The sequence below is a fragment of the Camelus ferus genome, chromosome 7, assembly GCF_009834535.1.
Source record: "Camelus ferus isolate YT-003-E chromosome 7, BCGSAC_Cfer_1.0, whole genome shotgun sequence".
In the NCBI taxonomy this organism is placed as follows: Eukaryota; Metazoa; Chordata; class Mammalia; order Artiodactyla; family Camelidae; genus Camelus; species Camelus ferus.
The window spans coordinates 25907730-25931409 of NC_045702.1; the positions used below are offsets into that span (position 1 = coordinate 25907730).

Below are 23680 nucleotides of genomic sequence, written 5' to 3' on the forward strand. Positions count from 1 at the left end.
CTCTTCAGAACAATTTTGAAAGACAGTTTTTATCTGTCTGGAGAATCTGAGCCATGCTTCTGGGTCTGAGAGCTCACAGCACTCAAGGTCTAGCTCTGGTGCTTGGCACAAGACCTCCCAATGGGTACCCTTAACCTGCTGCTTCCTTGCAAATAATAACCGATGTTTTAGTGGCCACTGGTCTGACTCAGGCACTACTGATATATTTAACAGTCCAAAAATTATACTGGTTTCCAGAATCGACAATTCTCACTTCATCAAAATAGACTCCACGAAGGCCACAAAAAGTCCAATAGTGAAGACTGTCTATATATATATATATTTTTTTTTTTGAGTCAACATGTAAAATTCACATTTATGTGATAACTGAACAAAAGCTACTGGACCATTCTGGCTTTGCTCTGGGACACATACAATGTTAGATTTCCTAAAAGAGCATGTTAGTCACACGTTAATATTCCATAACACAAAAAAGCAACACTGATGTAGATTGGCAAGCATGGCTTATTTAATTGTTCAAAGATAAGCGAAGTTTCACAGTGCAAAAAGTAAAAGCAATGTAGACTGCAGTCTCTTTAAACTGTGATTTTAAATGTCCTTATGTAATAACACCCATAGCATAGTGTGGTATAGACAGAATAAGCACAGATGTATAGCAATTTAACAAAGACAACTATTATGCAACTGAAAAGCACACAAAACAGGAAAATGTGTTGCATTTAAATTAAGTCGCCATGCATTTAAATTTAACACATACAATTATCAAGGCCCTAAAACATGTACTTAAACAATGTCCTCTATAGCTATATAATAATTTGATCTACATTACAGAAATGAGCATAACTATTTTAGTTGCAAAAAAAATAATTATATTTATGACTTGTTCATTCATAAATACAATTTTCTAAAAAGCTTTTGAAAAGAATATCCATTTCTGTTTAACCTTTAAAAGGTTTCCTTAACAAAATTAAATTCTTTCTGAATGTGAGTTTATGCATTTATTTTAAAACAGCAATTTATTATAATATGTAATGGACACTCGTTTATGGTAATACTGTTGTACACAACAACAAATGTAATCAAAATTCACAAGCAATAAATTAATCAAATTAGCCAAAATTAAATGCACAATTTGGAAGAGCGATTTTTTTCCTTCACAGATACTGATTAGAATATTTAAAATATTAGAATATTTAAAATCTGTGACTGAACGAATGAAGGCAATTATAAATAACCTCCTTCATTTCTTTTTAACAAAAGCGACAAACAATACAACATTTAGAAAACAGCTTATCCCAAATAATAACAGATTAATTCAACAAGGTGTATTATACTGTTACTAAGATAATGAAACAACATGATTAACAGGATGAAAAGGTACTAATAAAAATCATGAAATAAGGGGCAAACGCAAAAGCCACATCTACACTAACCACGTAAATCATAAAATTTGCAAATCTGATAAGTACTATCACACTAAACCACAAGACAGGACTGCTGTTAAGACTTTTACTGCGATACATTTACCACAGAAACAATATTTAAGATAATGTACTTTCAATAATGAATTGAAAATATATGGATTGAAATGCCATTGCAGTCTTTATGATCAGAAAGAGTGAGTTCTAAGAGAATTATTATTTTCTTTATAAAAAGAGCAAGGCCTCAAACTTTGGGTAAATTGGTTTTTGATGAAGGACTTTTTGGTAGAAATAATTAAAGAATAAACTAAGTTTTAAACTTTTGGCTTTTAAGAGTAATATCATAGCAGAATATCAAGTTAAATACAATCTTTCAGTAAAACATCATTACTGTACAAACTGCTCTAAGGGACATCCATGGAGATTAAACGACGTTTCCAAGTTAGCATCTCAATAGTTCAATGGTGTCCTGATCCTTTGAATAAATAGAAATTAAGTTATAATGTTTGTTATTTTGTACAAATGTGAAAGAGCTACAAATGATAGAAGAATGTTGTGCTTTGTGCCAACAAAGAGTCAGTCGAAGGGGATCACTCGGAAATCACTTCTGTAGAAAAGACACTTGATCTGCTTTTTTCATATGCAATAAGCTTCTCTCTCAAAAGAAAAAAAGAAAAAAATCCGGAAAGTCTAAACTTCCAGCATAGTTTACAGTATGAAAGTGCACAACATAAATAGCTAAAATTATTTTTTGGAAACTCCTGGGAAATTGTTTCATGTTCAAAAATTAGATTGGTATAATTAAACCAGGATGGTAAAACTAAGTGAAGGTATGCAATGTAATTCATATCCTAAAGTACACAGTAGGATTAGAGGAGATTTTTATATGTCATATTTAATCAGTGCACATATGATATTGGCCAACACAGTCAACAGTGCCCTGCTAAAGACGTCATTTTTGAAGTGGATAAATATGGGAAACTCTGGTGAGGGATGACATTCAATGGAGGAGTGTGATATAGTATTACTGAAACCGTGGTCAGTTAACTTGATACTCATCTTTCAATAAAACTTAGAGCTTACGTTCCATTTAATTACAGCCTGATTTTGAAAAACAATGCTAAATAAAAGCAATAGGAAAGATGGTTATACCCAGACCATGAGGCAGGTTATAAGAAATATAATTAAATAATTTTACTGCCATCATGACAGTAGTAATATTCATTAGCCATCAATGTTCCAACTTGGGAAACATCTTGGCAAGTTTTGTAGCCTGCTGAATAGGATACATAATCTAACATCTAATGCTTTGATATACATTCTTTAACTGAAAAATTCAGCTAGTGAGAACCACCATGATGAAGTAATCAGTGAACAAGTTCATAATAAAGTCCTGCTATGGCATATAGATCACAAATGCAAATCAATATACATCAGTTTTCCTTCCGTACATAAAAGTGGAATAGGCAACAATTAATATCACTTGTAACCACTGCCATTAACACCTCGTGAAAATTTCAGCGAGTAGCCTCATTGTAGGGATGATCAAAGAATATTTACATTTATGAATATGTGTCTGCATGATATATAAACGTATATATGTGCATATACATATACACATACATATAAAATTCTATTACTTCAAGACTGCTTACACTAACAAAAGGAAGACTTTAGTATGTAAATCTGTAAATAGTCAAATTGTGATGGTCAGCTTCATTCTTTCACTTAACTGAACTTCATTCAATTACTGCATATGCTTTGAGATCAAAGATTTTCCCAAAATACTTAGAGAAGATGCATGCAAATAAAATACGATTAGAAACACACTTTTTGTTTGCTCCTGTGAAATAATACTGGCAAATCTAAGAGGAAAGCTCCCCCTCTCCACCAAATTACAAGAGTGGATTAAAATATCTAAGATAAACTTTTGAGATGCTTTGTAGATATTTCAAAGAACCTCACATGATCCTAGGATCATGATATACTTACTACAAAATGCTTTGTGGGCTGAAAGAGGAAAAGACACAAGTGAAACCAACTCTTCATCATCCAAAATAACAGTCTTTACATTTAGTCAGCAATTTTCATTAGATGACCAGTAGAGACATTGCAATAGGTTTTGCGGTTCTTACTTTACAAATAGAAAACTTCAATATTAAGAGTAAATTTACTTATTGTTTTGTACCAAAGTTGCTGAATAAAAAATTGGATTCTATGCTTTACAAAATTTCCTGATGATCCAGATTAAAAAGAAAATCGTTTTGCCTTTGGGCCAAAAGAATATAAAGTCAGAGACAAAGCACCAACACATTCAGAAATTAAACTAGCCTCACTTATAAGGCACATCAGGAGAGCACTTACCAGGGTCATCGGAAGGCATGTCAACAATCAGCTGGTCGCTGTATTTTCCATACAAGCCATTAGTGCATATGGCTACGATTTGAAGAACATAACTCATATTGGGTAGTAAATTATTAAGAATAGCACCCTAAAAGAAAGATGGCAGTAACTATACAAATGTGTTGTTCTCACAGGAGTACTAACATACTAGACCTCTGTCCTTAGAAAAGTTTTTCTCAGTTGTTCATAGAAACTATTTTTATTTCGTTAACCTAAGAAAAAAGTTTATGCGATGTTGTTAAGTTGAACTTGTGATATTTGTGAATTAGGAAGATACTGGGAAACTAGGTTTTTTAATTTTTCTTTTTAAAAATCAGATTTGGTTTTAGAAAGTTTCTTTATTTTTTAACTGGGATTGATCAAATTCACAAATGAGTAACCAGAACTGTAGATTAATATTTTTGGCAAACAAACCTGTAGCATTTGCCGGGGCAAAATGTGAAAAATGAATTTATCTCTTTTATTTTAACAATGTATAAGCCAGACAGTAATAGAATGATTATCTTCTTCGCATCATTATGGAATGAAGAATAGTATATTCCCAGAGATTCCACAACTTTCCCAATTCACACTGTCTCTGCTGTAGACAACCCAATTAAAGAGTTATTACAAATTTCATCCGTCTTGCTTATATGCTATTCAACACCGTGATAACAAAGACAGTTTTTGCTTAAATGCAGGTTGCTGGGACTTGCGGGACTCTCGCCGTCTGTACTCAGAGGTTGGCGTCTTGGACCTGCAGTTAGGTCGTTCTTGGGCCACACCCAGATGGGGTTTTCTCAACTACACCTCAACACTGCTCTACCAAGACGAAGTTTAATACTGAGATGGTCAGATCACAGAAGGAATCTGTACTTCGTTTTCTTTCATTCTTGTGCATGGGAGGGAGGAAGCAGAGGTGGATCTTTCCCTGAGGATTACCTGCCTCGTGTCCTGAAAGTTCTGACTCAGTTGACTTCACATCTGTTACTTGAGTATCTGATGCAAAGAAAAGGACTTTCAAGTCCCCTGCTCTAGTCCCCACTCTGTGTTCCTTGTGCTGGTAGAGTATGACGGGGGAGCTGTTTCACACAAGACAGTATCAGAGCCTGAGATTCCAGTCCCAGTTCTCTCCCCAGGTGTGAGAGCACAAAGTACTTAACTGTTCTTTGAGTTCCTTTCTTTATAAAGGAGACTCCCCTAGATGGTCTCCAGTACGTAAATCTCTACTGTAAGTGTTTATTCTACAATGCGGTTGTTGGCAAAGTCAAGGTCTCCATGTAATTCAAACCATAAGTTAAGAACCTGGTGTAAATCATTGTTAAGTTTTGACATAATTAAATATAGCTTCTGCTTCCCCTTCTCCGACTAGAGAGCTTCATACAAAGTCTAAAGTCATCAAAGGCAATGATACACCATTATTTGTAAATTCTTACCCTGAAAATTAAACTAGAATGTCATCAATATATGAAACAACCGATCTGATAGTTACCAAGTCTTGGTAGCCGTCAGTCAGAAACTCATGCTTGGTCTGGTCTTCTCCCTCCAACCGCTGGTACAGCACAGCAAACTTCTCAATCATGGTATCATAAACCACTCGAGGTCTCTCCCATGTCACGAGGAGGCTGGTATAATTCTCCGGGTCAGCTTGAACATTTTCTGGTTCTGAACTACAGACTAAAGAGGGTGAAAAAAAAAGTGCACTTACTGATACAACTGTCAGCCTCTAGGATTTTAACAAGTAACACATTCTATGAAAATTTCTGTTGTATTTTAGTAAAGGCTAAAAAGTGACACTTTCCCACTGTGGCATTTTTGTTCATGCCATTTCCTGTACCTGAAATACTTCTTCCTTTCCTCCTACCTCCATCTGCTCAAGTCCCATCTTCCCACCCAGGAAAGGTCTCCATCAAGTGCTGCCTCCTCTCTTCGGCACAGTCTGATCTCTGCTGATGTGATCTCTGTCATTTTCAGTTGCCTCTTGTGTTTACCACTATTATTGCATTAATTGCGTGTTCCCTCATACTTTTCTTTTCTGAACAATTCTTAACTCCCCTAGTAGATTATAAACATGAGAACCAGAGTTTTTTTTTTTTTTTTTATTATTTCTCTACTGCCTAGAACACTGTCTTGAATAGATCTGGTGTACAAATTCATTTTCATAAATAAAGGAACAAAAGCTATCTCCAAGTTTATGGTGTCTTTATTATTCTAGTTTGGAATAATGAGGAGAATTTCAGCGATAAAAGATGGTCTATGATCAGGCATTTTGTTGTTTTAAAATCCTTGAAGTAATTAAAAATTCCCTACCAGAGAAAACCACAGAAGAACTACTAAAAACTATCATTTCAGTATTTTTCAGACCTGCTGACAATAAAAATCCCACTTTGGCATCATAAATAGATTAAGCAATTAATTTTAGGGAATTAGAAGATTTGCTTGTCTTAGCTGGAAAAAAATATTTTGAAAATCGTTCTGGGACTTCTTAAAATGAACTGAAGCCTATGCTGGGAATCATGCCAAAAATACAGTCCCATCAGGAAGAGGACTCTGATTATTTCTGAAATACATTCATAATGTGATAATTTGGACTAACTGTGAGGATTGAAATGATAAAATTCATGATATTGTGCTAACGGAGCAAGACAATAAATATAATCTCTTCACAGGCCAGGTAGATTCGCCAAAGAGAGGGAGAAAAAGGTCTCTAAGGCCAAAAGAATGATTATGTTCGTGGAATCCAGACTTCGCTTTCAGGGGACACCTGAAGTTACAAAAAGCCACTAGATGAGACTGTGCAGTTGACTTAAGTCAAACAACCGTTACTGTTACCAAAACTATTTCAAGGACTCAACAAAAACAAGCAAGCAGCAGCAGCACAAAGTGACCAAAAAGCTTTGTCTCTCACAGTCTGTAGTTTTTTCTCGTGAACACAGGAGGGCACCCAAAACTAACAACTGACCTTACAAATTGAAACAAATTTTATGTGCGGTTTTTAATAATAGAACTTTTAGCATGTTATGCTATGTTAGCAGTGGTATATAAATGATTCAGAAAAATATACATTATATACTTTAAATAAATGTATGAATAACTTTTTATGAATTAGAGACAGAATTTTTCACTGTTAAAACGATAATGTTGTTTTTGTTCATTGAGGACGTAGGGTGGGGTGTTCTTTTAGGAATAAGAGGAAAATTATTCCATTATCAAAAAACATGAATGCAGAATAAGAAAGTGTATTCTAATTGAGGTCTGGACTACATCACTGTTACTCTATCTAGCGCCACTCTTATTAGTGTCCACCAGATGGCAGAAGACCACCAAATCATCTCAAAAATGAGACACAAACTGGAGGAACAGGATTGCCTCCCTCTTGCTTCTAATGAACCCCAAGTTTATTTTTAGAAAGTTGAAAGTGATTCTGGACAATTTCATTTGTAGACTTTGTTCTCCTAAAATCAATCCCACTTTTATAGAATTAGAATGATTTCAAGTGAAGTATCTCTTCCTCAAAGAAGACTCTTAAAACGCATGAAGATTTTATGTATGCACATAAAACACAAAAACCTGAGAAGCTGAGAAAAACATTAAATTCTTACCTGTAAAATGCCCAAGGGACTACTTCCTAAATAGTACAAACTACTTTGGTCAGATGTCTATGTTTATCTCGCATCTTGGTAGTAGAAATCAGCAGGTACTTCAAATTTTAAGAATCAGCATTAATATAAAGTAGGACTCAAAAAAGAAATTCATATTTCCTTGCCATCAGGTTTTAATTCCTATGCTTTCTTCTTTATATATCTGTAAAAGGTTACTGGCAATTTGTGTAATAATTTAAAATTGCATTATAATTAGAAATTTATTTTGTAAAACACCCTTTTTGTTTATTGATAATCATAGCTTAGTAATAGGCTATAAAGATTCAGCTGAATCTTATCTTTTAGGTTCTGAAATACAGAACTTCATAAGACACTAAAAAGATACACAAAGATATAGACTTTAGAATGTATTCAAGAGAAAAATCAGTATAAAGAAAACCAGTACAGACCATATCAAGTCTGTGATCTTGCCAAAGATTGCCCTTCAATAAGGTACGACTGGACTTTTTAACTGACCATCTAGTTAATTCCATACACACTACTTGATGTTCAAATATAAAGCTGTGTAATGACCATGGAATAGGTTATTAATTTGCACTAAATTTCCCAGGTTTTCCTTATATTTCCTATTGAAATTGGTTTAATTACATTATCAGAAGGACACACACTCTATAAAGCACAGTACCTGGATTGAAAACCAAGATGGCTGTTTCAGATCAACATACACTCAAGACACCACATACAAGCTACCAATAGATATAATAAAATAGTAACAAAAGTATAATTTCCTTGATTAGGGGGAGCTCAGAACCATGTTGAGGTCCCATTCCCTTGCATGCTTTCATTGCATGCTCTGATTCCTTTCTACAAGCTACATGTGATCTGGGTCGCAGTTACTGATTCTTTAAGGGACATTGGTCAAGAAGCAGAATCTGGTTCCTGCAAGCCCTTGGTTATGAGCCAGACTGTGACAAATCTGGGGTCTATGCTAAGTCACACAGAATACAAGCCAGTGCTTCAGTACAAATGCAAAGGATCCTTACACGCAAAGAATGAGGATATGGTCTCCTTTTTAAGAGAGTGATAAGTGTTCTTACTTAGAAACTTACTTTTAACATTCAATTCTCATCTGGTCAGTTCCAGGTACCCTTGGACATACAAATACAGACAGTTCTGTCTCAGCCTTTAGGAAGACCACTCCTCTGATAGCCTCTACTCGAATTTAGTGAGCTAGTAAATGCAACGAGTGCCTTTAGTTTCCAAATCCCAGACTCCATTTACAGAGGATGTAAAAGAAACTTTTCAAAATTCTGCCACTTAGACCAAACTAGGCTGTCCGTACTTTTCAAAATGACACGTTTTCCCACTAAGGGTTATAAAAGCTTCACCACCTTAGTTGACACAAAGTCATTTCCGCTCTCATTGCTGGTGGGAACGGACGAGAAGAGTGACTACCTGTCACACAGGAATAAGCAGGACTCCCAGAGCAAGTCCCGAAAGATTAATAGCAAAGCACAGGTGTCACGAGAAGCATGAAGAGAACATGACGACTCTGGCTGCGTTACGTCTCGTGATCAGCTAATGATGAAAGTTCGTGTCGGTGGTCAAGGGGAGGCATGAGTTTCCTTCTGCCTTTGCTGTTCTATGTGCCCACCTTGGAAGAAGGGACACTTACTCTGAGGGAGCAGGTCCAGTCTTTGATCCATGGATTATAAGCAAAAATGCAAGCAGGGGTGAAAAGACAGGGTGGTGATTCTTGGGGAGTAGCAGAGAGAATGTCACAATTACCCGAGACGTGGCTAGGTTCTGACCCAGTATTTCCCACTGTCTTGTGGTCTGGTACGGTTCCACACAGCCCACAACAAAAGTCCTTCCACGAATGCACGCTGATAAACCCACCACTGATAAATCCTTGCTTAGGCTTATGGGCCTCATTTTTAAAAGTATTCAGACAGGTAATTTGATGACTATTATGAAAGGAACTTGAAGATTTACAGACTCAGAGGACAACCAATATTAAGGTGGTAATTCTCCCTCAGGGAGAAGCAGATCTTAATGAAAGTAACTTAAAGATTGCCACAAATGTTAAAAATAATACCTAGAAATGATCTGTCACTGTTCTGCACTTCTAAATGCTACATGCCATTCCCTTCAGATAAAAAGCCAAAAAAAAAAAAAAACCTTTCAAATTCTACTTAATTCAGTCCATTTTCTCTGGGAACACACGGTAACTTCTCCAACAGTTCAGTTTATGACATATAATCTTCTGAGAAGCACATAATCGTCATGTCATTTTTCTGCATATAGTTAGAGTGCAGTGGTAATTTACATGTGACCTTAATGAATGCTATTTACAACTACTGACCTTCAAGAAGGTGAGACTACTGATGCATAATTCATCATGACATTTTTCAAGAAATTACAGAAAATTTCTCATAGCTCAAAGACAACATTAGGCTATAAAGACACTCCTTTCATGCTACCTGGCCTTGAAAAGCATTTTATATTTCATGGTTTTTTTTTTTTTTAAGTTTGTATTAAGTATATTACCATGCTAGCAAATGAGATTTAAAGTGCATTTATAATTCTATTCAACAAACAAAAGCCTTAAACATGGAAAACTTGAATAGTACCGAATACTCGTGGTGATAGTTTGCCCCCTCTACATATACATATGTACAGATGCACACACATCTCACACACACACACACACACACACACACACTGCAGTAACACTAGCTATGTGTCCGGAGCATATTATTTTCAAGGAACAGTACTGCTTTGCAAACTTCAGCTCATTTAAGCCTCACAACACCCCTACAAGGTGGCCAACTTAATCTCTCATTTTATAGGTGGAGAAACTGAGGCTTCGAGGAATTAAACAACTTGAGAATTTTCATAAAAGTAATGAGTATTTGCACTGGGGTTTGAAACCAGAAATCGCCTGGACTTTAAAGCCTAAGCTCTTCCCCCGGTGCCTGAGGAGGTCCTGCTTCTAGTGAGCGGGTCTCTCTGGTGGGACAGGGGGCCAGCGGGGAGCATCCTGTGCCTGGAAGGCACGGGACAGAGCTGGGCTTCTCTGGCTCCACACGCCCGTCGTGTCTGTATGGTTATATTCACAAAGAGTGCTTATTCACTAAAAGACAGCTTTTACCAGCTCCTTCAAGATCAGATGGTTCTATTAAATTCCATGATCCTTAGAAGAGCGGAAGTCCATTCCATGAGGCCAAAAATAAATGCCTTTTAATAAGTGGCAGCGCTACATAAAAATGCAAAAATAGAGGACTGAAGTTCTGGTAAAGCACGCATTCACTCACTATGAGTTCTGCTATGAAGGCAAAAATGAATACAGCTTGATTTCCACCCTCAAGAAGTTGACATGGATATGCAGGCCTCACGTGGTTTTTGCTGTTCTTTGCAATGTTTTTTGCAAAATATATTTTTTTTACAACATTTACTGAGAGCAGAATTCTGAGAATTTTTATGCCACCTCTTACTTCTCTCTTGGTCAAAATGAGGATGTTAGATATTTATAAAAGCAAAATATATAAGTATAATCTGAATGTCCAAAACTGAGAAACCGATTTAATAAGCTGCTCTGATTATAAATGGGATAGTGCATAAAATTAAGAATGGTGTATTAATGATACATTTATATCATTAAATAAAGCAAAATCAGTTAACAGATAAATGTAGTACAGCCTCATTTTTGTGAGACATAATAATATATTTTTAATTTAAGAGAAAAGCCCAGGATATTCCTCAAAATTCCCACAGCAGTTATCTCTCGGTAATGACGTTACAGGGAATTTTTATTTTCTTCTGTGTGCTTATCTGTATTTTCCACTTTTTTTTATAATGTTCATGTAATAAAAACATTTTCAGATAAAATTTTATAAAGATTAAATCCTGAACACAAATGCAATCTTCAACTCTTATTTCAAATTCAGTTCAAGAAGGGAGATAGTGTATCCATTAAGAAAAAAAAATCACGGGAATATGCACACGGAAAACAAGTGCTTGGTGAATGCCAATACTCATGATGGAAAATGCAAGAATTCAATTGTTCTGCTGTTTGAAAAAAGCCAAGACAATTCTTTTATAAATCTGACATGTCATTAAAGTCATCAGTCTTTATTATAAAATTATATAAGCATAAATTATGTTCCCTTATAAGTATAAAACATCATGGGGAGAGCTTGGAAGTCACTAGAACCAGGAAGACCTGGTTCAAATACTGACTCCAGCCATTTACAGTTCTGTGAACTTGGGTAAGCACTTAACATCAACTTGCCAAACTGTAAACTGAGGACCATAAGGACAATGCCTGGCTGAACACACTGGGTCACATGACACCTGTGAGCTATTACTGTTTTTGCTGTGATTACTTCTGGCCTTCATGACTTAACTCTGAAAACAATAGCTTTCTACATTAAGTCTGAACTACATATGGGTTTACGCATTGAATGGTGCAAGAGGGATGCGTCAAGCGTAGCCTGCCATATTTTTATGATAAGGAAATGGATTCTTTCAGTCATTTGGTGAATATTTGATGAATGAGAGCTTTACTTTGGCCCAGCAATCGAGGTAAAATGATAAAAGACTTGGTTACTTCCTTTTGGAGCTCAGAGAGTGGTGGAGGAGACAGTTAAGGAAACAGACAATATCATACAACGGCAGCTGCTAGGAAGTTTGGATGCGCGGAATGTAGGAGCTCCCGGGCACATGGCACAACTCCCATGAGCATCGTTCACCTTGTACTCGCTGGGCACGGCACCTTCACGAGTGCACACTCCTGTGGCTGTGCCAGAGTCACACTTGGTAGGGATGGAATTAGAATCAGAGATGGCTCCCCAGTGGAGGCAATGGTCTACTTGAGTCTTAAAGAAGGAGGAGACGAGCAAACGAAGACAGCAGGGAAGAACATATCATGGAGGGGAAACAGCATGTGCAAGTGCCTCCTGGGAGAGTGTGGTCTGCCCATTTCAGGGGACCTCACAGAGTTCGGGACGAGGGACAAAGCTGGCTGGGGAGGATAAGCTCTAAGACCAGTGAGTACCAAACAGGTCTTAGCATGTAATGACAAACTGTTTGGATTTTATTCTGAAAGCAGTGGAAGCCACTGGGGTTTTTTAATAAACTACAGTTGATAAAAGTACATGACAAAAAAAGAATCATATTTATTTATTTTGTTATTTGGTCATTTATATTTTAGAAAAAGAGATGGTTAAATTGTTTATTTTTTCTAATTAATTGTGTATTACTTACTAGACAGGAAGTTTTAGTATTTAGCATTGCTGGTAGAAATATAATTAAATTTCCTCACTTTGCAGCAATTTAATTCGAAACAATGTCACATTAAATGCAGCTATTCATCACTTGTCTTGTGCTCTGGGTTTTTTTTTTTTGTTGTTGTTGTTAAAGGATAAACAATTCTCCCAAATACCACACTGAAACAATAAAAACATGCTGTTTTAATGCCTAATCTTCAAAAGCAGGCAGTTATTGAATTAATATTATACATGCCCCAAAATTCATTGCAGGGCTGGGATCAAAGAAGACCATGTACTTGGAAAGGTTTTCCATCCCCAAAGCAAAGGCCACTTCAACTATTTCTTTCATGAACCAGTACACCCTCAGTGTAAACTGAAAAGAACAAGTCAGCAGACGCAACTGAGTGTGTCCCCTGGACGTTTTCAAAGGCTTCTGACAGCTGTGTCAGCTTCAAAAGGCAGAGAAGCCACTCCAGAGACTTTCCCTCTGCCTCCCCTCCATCGCCTAGCTTGACAAGGACAAACTTCTTTTCTTTCAAAGAAGGAAACTAGGGGAAAGTCTCACTTTTTATTCATTAATATTCAGTGCCTTTGGTTTCAATCCTTACTGGGCACTAGGCTTCTCTGGAAGCTTCCAACACAGAGATGAGCACTTGTTTAAAACCCAAATCACGCATCATGACTCAGGTCAAATGTGGTTCTCCCACGGAGACTCCCTAATCATCCTAACCAGCGGATCCGAAGCCCTCACCCCTTATTCATTCCTCTCGTATAGCTGTTGATGAAGGCAGAAGCCACAAAGTGAATTTGGAGGGGTGTGTGTGGCTTTGCAACCTACTGCTGTTTCAGAAAAATTACTTCCGTTACTGAATCTCAGTGTTTCTTATCTGCAAAATGGGGTTGTTTACATGGGGAAGCACATATATTTTAAACTGGCATTTTATAAATATGGAGACTGAGGTTCAGAGAAGTTAAACAGCTTACCTAAAGCTACAAAGCTATCATCAAAATATTTCCAAAAATCTACGTCTTGTATATTTTCCATTACATCACAGTTACCACCTCCAACACAGAATCTATAGGAGTTGTAGAAAAAGTGTATTTCAACACATACCTGCTTCATGAATCTCTTCCTTTCCCGTGTATGAGGAAAACACCTGCCTAGAGAACTTGTACTGTTGCTCTCGAAAATTATTTTGCAAGTAGTCCATCAGCATGACGTAACCAGACTGCTGCATTGTAAGAACTTCACAAAAAACAGCCAACTGGAAAGAAGACCGTTTAACATGTAATTTAACATATCTGCTTCAAAGGGATCAGTAAGTGCATTGAAAGAGATGCTCTGTAGTGAAGCTTAGAAAGTAACTTTTTAAATTGCTTCAAATTACTTCATGTGTTTGAATTTCCAAGATTACCTGGCTTTCAGAGATGCTAACTGTATCTTTAAAAATAATCCAGTCAACAGTGTCTGTACAGGGAGGAGACGTCAGGGAGCCATTGTACGTGTAATACTTGTCAGTTGAATTTGGCAGAAGGTTCAGCAATGTGAACGGATTTAACGCAGCCTGTTTCCCTACAAAGGAATCACATACATCTTAGCCAAAACCCCAACGCTGGAACTTAGCTGTTCAAGGCTTCCATGAAGCAGAGACATATGCTTTGGCATGTATTTAATCAGAACTGAAATTTTAACAACATTTTAGATATATCTCACAAATGGTGATAAAACTCCGAATCTCCTTGCATATATCAGTACCTAGTGTTATTAGGTGCTTTATCTTAACACGGGCAAGATGCCAGAGAGATTATTTTTACATATAAAAGGTATTGAGAAATCATATGGCCATCTGAATAGATACAGTAAAATCATTTGATAAGATTCAACACCAGTTCGTGGAAAACAAAAACAAAACTTTATTCTGATGAATTATCTTCAAAAGTCTACAGTAAACATCATATTTAAGGATGACTTCTTGAAAGCTGTCCTCCTAGAGACAAAGAATGAGATAAAGCACCCTACTATGACCATTTCTATCTAACACTGAACTGGACGGCTATGTACTTTATTCACTTACAATAAAGTAAGAAAAAGAAAAAAAAGTCCTGAAGATTGGGTAGGAGAAAATGATATCATCCTAATTTGCAACTTACATGATTGAGCATGTAACATATCGAAAATAACTTACAGACGATTAGAATTAATAAATGCATGTCTGCAAAGTCACTGCATACAAGAGCCATACACATAACTTAACTGTATTTCCATGTACTGGCAACAAACAATAGAAAATGAAACTTAAAACAACATAACACAATAGCAGCAAATATCAAATACAAGTAAATTTAATAAATGACATGTAAAATGTCTATATTAAAAATTTTCAGACTTTTCCTGAGAGAATTAGATAGACCTTAAAATGGTGGGAAACATCATATTAATGGGAAGACTCAGTCTGGTGAAGATGTTGATTTTCTCCAAATTGTTTTATGGAGTCAATGAAATCGTAATCAAAATCCCAGATGGGTAGGTGTGTGCGTGTGTGTGTGTGTATTAATTAACATGCAGGTTTTATAATTTAAACGGAGTTACAAAGAAAAGTTAAGACAATCTTGACATCCATACATATACGGTTACTTGATTTATGACGGAAAAATCACTATATAGTTGAAATGATGGCCTTTCCAATAAACAGTGCTGTATCAACCGAATATCCTTATGGGAAAACATGACTCTTTATTCCCTACTTCACACCATAAGCACAAGCCAGTTCTAAATACAGTGTAGATCTAAATGTGAACAGAATAATAAAGCTTTTAGAGGAAAACACAGAAAATTTTCTTCATAACCTTAGAGTGGGCTGAGAGATCTGAAATAACATGCAAAAAGTGTTATTCATCAAGGGAAAAGTGATGTCTGTGGTACTTAGGACCAATTTGTCAACAGTCACCATTAAGAGAGTAAAATGGCAAGACAAAGAGTGGAAAATATATTTCAGGTTTTACATACCCATACAATGAAAGTAATGATTTATTCTGGCTAAATATACAAATATACAGAACTTGTATTGAGAATACAGAATTCCCACAAAAAAATTGGTAGAGCTTTCCTGAGTGTTCCATCCAGCTTTAGAACCTTGAAACAATCCAACTATATCCGTCTCCCTGAAGAGCCCCATTTTTGATCTTGCATCTTTCCAACAGCACTTACCAATGGCACTGCCTTGGCCATTTAGTTCTTTGTGTACCAGTCCTCACTCATACGGGCAGCAATCTGCTTACCAGTGAGGTCTGTGTCTAACTTATTTCCCCATTCTTTTCACTACCCAGGCCAGTGCATGTCCTCCGCTCTGTCTTGTAGATTTAGGTCATTAAGAAATAGTCCCTGGAGCCAATGGAATCTAGCTGAAGTGAGGCGGCAGAGTGCAGAGCAGTAGTTTCATCCTTATGCAAGGGATCTGGGGAGCACTGAACAATACCAGAGTCCCAGACCCCATCCTAGACTCTTGAAATTTAAATCTCGAGCAGTGGGACCTGGACATGCACATTTTTTAAAAAAGCATCCCCAAGTGATTCAAACATGCAGCCAGGGGTGAAACAGTTCAGTAGTGTGAAGCCTTTGCAAGCTTTTAGTCTTACTGAGCCCCACTGTCCTCATTACAAAATGAAATAGCTGGACCAGATGATCCTAACAGTGTTCTTACAGCCCCAAATGATAGGAAGACTGGACATACCCAGAAAGCCTGAAGGAGGAAAATGATTTCCATTTAAAAGATAAATTATTGAATGTTAATTTTTCTGCAATACAGAAACTTCTGAAGGAAGAAGGGATACAGCTGATAAAGTTATAGACAACTGCTTCCAGTCTGAATTTAAGACTAAATCTTGGAAGTAAAAACCAATTGACAGGATTGATAGTGTCATGTAGATAGAAACTAAACCTAGTTTTAATCTATTTGGAAATTCAAGCTACGTTAGGTTTAACGGGTTAATTAGTAACTTCTAAAAGTATGTCTTCCTCCCCTCCGATGTCAAGGCAAGATTATTTAGAACTCAGACTCAGATTCAAGTTCTCAGAAACAAAGGAAAATATTTATTTTTTACATGTGAATATTCTTCCATTTTTAGATTCATGTTTTTTAAAAAAATTGTTATTAAATAACCTCCTTCATAATCATCAACGGACTACAATTCTTCCTTTCTCTGATGAAGACAAAACGTACCTTACAAAGGTCCCATGGGAATGTCGAGGTGGAGAATGGTAACAAGGTAAGGAACCAGAAACTGACTCCCTGCTAAGCTAGGTGGGAAACGACCGAGAGGCCAGAAAAGGGAAAACAGAAGATCTGAATAGGAACGGTGAAACAGATAATTTTCATGAAATTGGGAAAGAAATTAAAGGGGAAAAAAGTTAAGAAGAAGAGAAAAAAATCAGAAAAAAGTTTTGATTCCATCTTCCCTCATCCCAACATAGAGCCCATTCCTTCTGCCTCTGAGCCCCAGGACCACTTATCTAGTCTCTGTTATGGACACATTAATGGTTTTGTACCTTTTTGTTGTTGTTACATACACACATGTCCTAAGTTTCTTTCCACTATCACGAGACTGCAATTACAGTATTACTTTCCAGTTACACCACTATCTTATGAGAAAATTGGACTAAGGTTGTTTTTCGCACCTTGAAAAATACACGCACTTCGTCTGAATAACCTCACTGTTGCTAACACAAGAGAGAATCACACCTGAGCCAATGCCGCTCTGTTTGTGATCAGTCATGCACTCAATCCATACTTTTCATTTGAATGTAAATAATGACTAACCAACCAGTCGGACCCTCCTCCTAAGGAAGGTAGATGGTACGGGGTGGCGGTGGGGGAGGGGAGGAGATGAGGAGGGTGAGAGGCAGGGAGATAAAGGCAAAGACCACAGTCGGGCCCAGTGCAAGAGAAGAGCCATTAAATACTTAAAACCAACTCTTATCACTCAGGACAATGATGCTTATTCTGGGGCCACATCAACACTGCCTGTGAAGACTTTTCAATATCCAAATTACTGGGCTGCATTTGTGATTAAGAAAGTACCACAAATCATTCTGATGAGAACTCCCATTTGAGAGTCACTGATGATGGGACCCTGGGTGTGTCTCTTCCTTGCAGTCTGAAAAGATTTCAACTAATATTTTTTTCCTTTCCTGGGCTCTGCTGGGGGAATATGAATATATCATCTCTGTATTGTTGCAATACCATCCTCTTTCTCACCACTTCACGCGAGAGCAGTGCCTAACATGGAATGGGTATGATGGAAGGAAGGGAAAGAAAAAAGGTAAGTAAGAGGGAAAAGGAAAGAGAAATGCGTTTGTCTCTTAGAAATATAAGAAATGAGCAACCAGCCCACATTGTAATAAGATAGATTTTATAATCCAAATGATGGATGATAAGTGTTGTTGTTTTGAATAACTCACATTATACGGAGACCATGCAGCAGGATTTGGGAGTTGATGGGCATTTCCTTGTCCTAAGGACAAGCACTGCCTTCAAGTTCCCAGCAGCGATGGCCGGCAGCCAGCACTGGGAAGCCTTCCCTTTATTGGGCACTGGGGGATTTTCTAGACTCTGAAAAAAGACTAAATTTAATCCAACAATTCTCAAAATGAAAACATTTAACTTTGGGAGGATTTAACTTTTTTAGTTTGGACAGGTCATATCTCGCAACCATTCAAGTCAAACTGACATGTGTTTCACCTGTGTTCTGAAACATATAACTAATATAAATCTCTACAATATATTGGAACAAACTTTATGAACAGACTAGGATCTAAATCCTGGCTCTACCACCTGCCCCCTACATGGGCTTAGGTGTCCTTGCTGAATTATGTGGAAATATTAAGTATCTAGTAGATGAATTGATAGGCATGGAGGATTTTAATTTTTTGCTAAAAGAGGAGGTAAGAAATTGTTGCCTGGGTAGAGAGACAGAAGATAGAGAGGGTGACAGAGGGCAGACTAGCACATGCTCCCAATCAGCCCAAGAGACCATTTGTTCCGCTTCCAAATTAAGAGCCAGGACCCAGGCAGAATGCTGTTAGGGAATCCATATTCCCAGGAAGGGTATTACACAGCGGGGCTTTGATGACACACCCCCACCCCGCCCCACCCAGTGGCTTAGACAGTAGATATTAAAGAGGAAACTTTAGTCAAAGAGTATGAGCAAGCTGGTTCTTAAGCTCATACTACACCCTCCTAGAGAGCCCCAGGAATAACTGAAGAGGCCTCAAAAGAAAGTGGCCGAAGTGCCCAGTTACACAAGTCAGGACTAACACCAGTGTAAGCATCACTCTGGTTGCCCCCACAGGCTGGGCAAAGCCTAGGAACATTCAGATTCATATTTCACATAATTTTAAGTGTAGGAATTCAAACTAGCTGCCTCCTTGCAGTCTGCATAGATCCACTTTCTGACTAAACCAGGGAAAACTTAAGTGCGGCTTACAGAGGTCAACGCTGAATTTTGCAACCTAGGTGGATGGAGGGAGATACAGCTTTACCCTGTGTTTGATTGCACCTTTTACAGACAAACAAACAAAAAAATGAAAACTGCAGTCCAGGAGCACACATATTCCTGACTTCTGCAAAGTCTGGTCAATTCAGGTCCTCACATGTAATTGACAGAGATGAATCAACGCTGGGTCAGGCCTCTGCTTTCAAGAAAAGGATCTATGTGAGTTCTGTCTCTGATTTCAAATTTTGCAGCTTCCCTGAGAGGAACAATCCTCATTTTATTGCTAACTCAGGACAATGTTAATGCCCCATTTGTGGGTGCTTAATAAAAACAAAATAACAATAACAGCAGGTTTGCTGTCTCTTGCCCATGCTGTCAAAGCATTTGCTGTGACAAATGACAAGATTCATGAGACAGTGGTACCAGTATAAAAGCTCAGTCCATCCTGTTCTATGTAAGCATTCACCTTCTCCAAAAACCTTTTCTTGTCACACTGGTAAAGCAGAGGACTTAACAAGGAAACCGCTACGGAATCCATTTGAATTTGAGTAATAATTCCCTTTTCACTTTAAAATACGATTTTTACAAAATTAATTGGTTTCAGATGATAAATTAGTCTTTAACAGAGACAAAATTAAAAAATACATTTAAATGCATGATGTGACTAGATAATTTTCAATAATAAAATTAGAAAACTTCAACCTCCTGCGTACATTAACATTTCATGATTTTTAGGCATCACAAATTTCTGATAAATTGTTCTTTAGTGAGAAACGTACAAACTGTCAAGTGTAAGAAGTGAGAGAATTCTCCTCTTTACAAATGTCTTCCTTCTAACAAGAGATTTTTATAATATTGTAAAAATTCGTATGCATCCAAAGTAGAATCTGGAAGAAAGAGATTTCGCCAAATAGCTTACCAAAGCGACTAACCCTCTCGACTCCATCAATAATTGCTTTGTAATCCAAATTTTCTTCTATTCCAACCTATTAAAGAAGAATGACATTCTAAAACCAGGATAAAATATTTGACTGACTGTTTAAGAAAGTGTAAAGATTAGCGAATTCCATTTTAAGTATTCACAAGTAATGTCCTCTGAATGCACACTTTTCACAGCAAGGTAAGAACAAATAAACAAACAAAAATTAGGTAACTTTTAAATTTTCCATCAAGAATAGGACATTTTAAAGTGTAATTCACACTTACGCTGTGTCCTGACAATGCCTTGCATGTACAAATAAGCAAGTAAGCAAAACTTGTAGTATATAAGTGCACAGATTGGCTCCAGCTGGAAGTGATGTCCCCAAGGAATGAATACAAGACCCCCTTCCAAACATACCAGCCAAGGGGTTGTTCTCTTCAAAAATGACCACCAGTTATCATTCCACTTGTAAGCTCTTCTATTTGTTATAAAATGTGTTTTGATATTTCTCATGATTGAAAAGTTAGTGCTAAATAAGTCTCCATATAATGATTACCTCAAATAAAATGGATAAAGCTCTCAACTTCCCTTTTCCTTTCACTGCTTCCTCAAAACTTGAAAATCGGTCCACATCAAAGCAGTAGATTTGCATCTATAAATGTAACAATGATGGCTTTAGTACGCACAAAGACTTGACAAAAGTCAGCAAAAAGACAATAAAATAAATGACCAGTTCAATAAACTCTATTTGAAAAATTCCATAAACTGTATAATTCTATACTTTGTGAATTTTAAAAACATTTTATCAATTATGTGTGTAGACAACTATATTTACCATCACTTTGTATCCTTCAGTGAAGACAGAAATACAAAGTTAGACAGGTCTAGAACTGAAATTACCACTTTGAGATTACCAGGGGACACTGAATATTTTGCTAGAGTAATTATCAAATGCAATAAATTACCAAATGTGACTTTTAACCATTTTGATGGAATTCTTTCAAATATAGTTTCATTCTTTCTTGAATAGACACTCTGTCCTTGATGGTCTGAGTTACCAGCATTGGACATTATTGCACTGAGCTCTATTAAGAGTGAAACTCTCAAGGCCTCTCTGCTTCTACCTAAAAAATACCAAGAGTTTTAAGTTGCTTGTTTTAAGTCTCTCCTGCTGCGAGGCTATATTCATTTCTACTTCAGTCCATATAACTACCTGTAACAGCCTCTACACTCACTGATAAATTGGTGCTCCTCCTGTCATGGGCCTGGAAATGAGATAACTCAGGTGGGTTTAGAAGTTTAACTAAGGGAAGAGCAGAAAGCCTCTGCGAAGATCAGTGTGCAGTCAGGGTTACGATCAGAGAAACAGCAGGCGTGAAGCAGAGGAAGGCAGTGGCTCCTGCCTTGGGTGGTCACAAAAGCCCTTTTAGAGAGAGGATTTCTAAGCTAACCCTTGAAGGATGAGTGGCTTAAAAGCTGACAGATGAAAAGGCAGAAGAGATGAATGTGTGTTCAAGTCTGAGGGACCAGCTACCAAAAGCCCTCTAGGCAGCAAAGTAGGAGAAGTATAGGAAACTGAAAGCAGTTTGGCAGGGTCTCAGCTGAGCTTCTGCGAGGAGAGGAGAGCGATGAGGCTGGACAGATCGGCAGGGGCCACACCGGGAAGGAGAAAGAGGCAGGCCCAGCTGTTTGAGCTGCAGGGCAATGCGAAGTCCTTGATGGAGAGAGGGCAGGGCTGGGGAATGAAGGTAGAGTGGGAAGGATTAAGAGTGGAGAGAAACCAAGTGCAGAGACTTAAACAAATCCAAGCAAGAGACAAAGGTGGTTTGAACCTTTTTCTGACCTCCCACATCATTTAGGGGCAGAACTGAGGAGACCTGGTCATAGGACATGGGATGCCAGAAAGAGCAGGTCAAGGATGCCCCCTAATTTCCCTGCCTGCACAATTACATGGGAAGTATTTTAAAAGACAAACAACAAACAAATGATATCTCTGAGAGATGATTTGAGGGGCTTTTAAATGAAAAAAAGTTTATGAAGTTTAGTACACAGGTTCTGTACCATTTATTTTGCTGAATCAGGGCTTTTGCTGTTAGGGTTTTTCTTGATTTTCATCTTTATTCTAAGTAAACAGCATTGAGAGACAGCTAAACTCTCAGAAGTGAGAATGTTGTGTGTTTAACGAGCTGACTTTTGTATTTTGAGGGGAGCGAGAGTAATTAGGTTTTTTTTTAAAGGGAGGTAACTTGGGATTAAATCCAGGACCCCATGCACGCTAAGCATGCACTCTACCACTGAGCTATACCCATCCCCTTTTGTATTTTTGACAAACCAAATTTGATAAATATGGTCTTCTTTAAGGATATTTAATATATTAAATATTATAAACCATAAATTTGAATGTGCATATCCACATTAAGACTTTTTAATTCTTTATGAAATAATGAACTCATTTTTATTATCAATAAAGATTTTGGATTATAAAAGTAGTACAGCTTTATTACAGGTAATGTAGAAAATTTGGGAATTTGACGCAGACTCTGTACTCTCAGACACTAATTAGTTTCACGTTTTACAAAATTTGGAATAATAGTACTGTGTATATTATTTTATATTCAGCTTTTTAAAAGCATTAATATCTTATGATGAATCTTTTGTGTAAAGTAAGTCATTCAATAAAATGATTTTTACAAGATCTATAATAATCCATCACAGTGTATTTAATCATTTCCTTTTGTTTTAATTTTTATTATTGTATTTTTTAATTGAAGTACAGTGAATTATAATGTGTCGATTTCTGGCGTACAGCACAATGTCCCAGTCATGCATATACACACATATATTTGTTTTCATTAAAGGTTATTATAAGATATTGAATATAGTTCCCTGTGCTACACAGAAAAAGTTTGTTTCTTAAAAAAATCTATTTTTATATATAGTGGCTAACATTTGCAAATCTCAAACTCCCAAATTTATCCCTTCCCACGCCCTTTACCTCATTAGTATCCTCTTTTTTTCCTTTATTTTAGATTCCACATATGAGTGATATCGTATGGCATTTTTCTTTCTCTTTCTGGCTTACTTCACTTAAATAAATCTTTGCATATAAATTTTTGAGCATGTCTTTATTCTTTAAGCTGCTATAAACTGAAATGTTGAATCTTGAGAATAAAATATTTAAAGTTCTTGATAAAAACAAGTGAACTGCCCTGCAGAAAGTCTACCAATTTATACTTTCTCCAGATCCATGTGAAAGTGTTCACAAATTTCACTGCACACTCATTATTTATTATAATTACATTTATTTTGCCAAATATGAATCTGAAAATTTTTCTCACTTTAATTTGAAGTTTTTTTATTTTCCAGTATGTTGATGAAAATGCTCCCCCCCCCCACTTTTTTTTTTCCCTACTGGGGCTATGAAAAGAATTTCATTCATTCATTCACTTGTCAACATTTATTGATCGTCTATAATGTGACACTCTGGATTACCAGGAAGTGGAAAATCAAATATGGTTCTTATTGACCTTAGTCTAGTGAGGAAGACAGATTTTAACCAAGTAAACAAAATATAACTGTATAAATTAT

At 36.8% G+C, this 23680-nt stretch overlaps 1 protein-coding gene across 4 annotated transcripts in view; it reads right to left on the reverse strand.

Moving 5' to 3' along the window:
- Positions 1–23680, reverse strand: part of PTPRZ1 (protein tyrosine phosphatase receptor type Z1) — a 163062-nt gene that overhangs the window by 49162 nt on the left and 90220 nt on the right. For all 4 annotated transcript variants that reach the window (XM_006183862.3, XM_006183861.3, XM_014558518.2 and 1 more), the window contains exons 5-10: positions 20649–20744; positions 20090–20156; positions 14094–14251; positions 13793–13943; positions 5296–5480; positions 3786–3912 (exon numbers count right to left, since the gene is read on the reverse strand). In XM_006183862.3, the coding sequence (XP_006183924.2) occupies positions 3786–3912; positions 5296–5480; positions 13793–13943; positions 14094–14251; positions 20090–20156; positions 20649–20744 (784 nt within the window). The remainder of the gene's footprint in view (positions 1–3785; positions 3913–5295; positions 5481–13792; positions 13944–14093; positions 14252–20089; positions 20157–20648; positions 20745–23680) is intronic.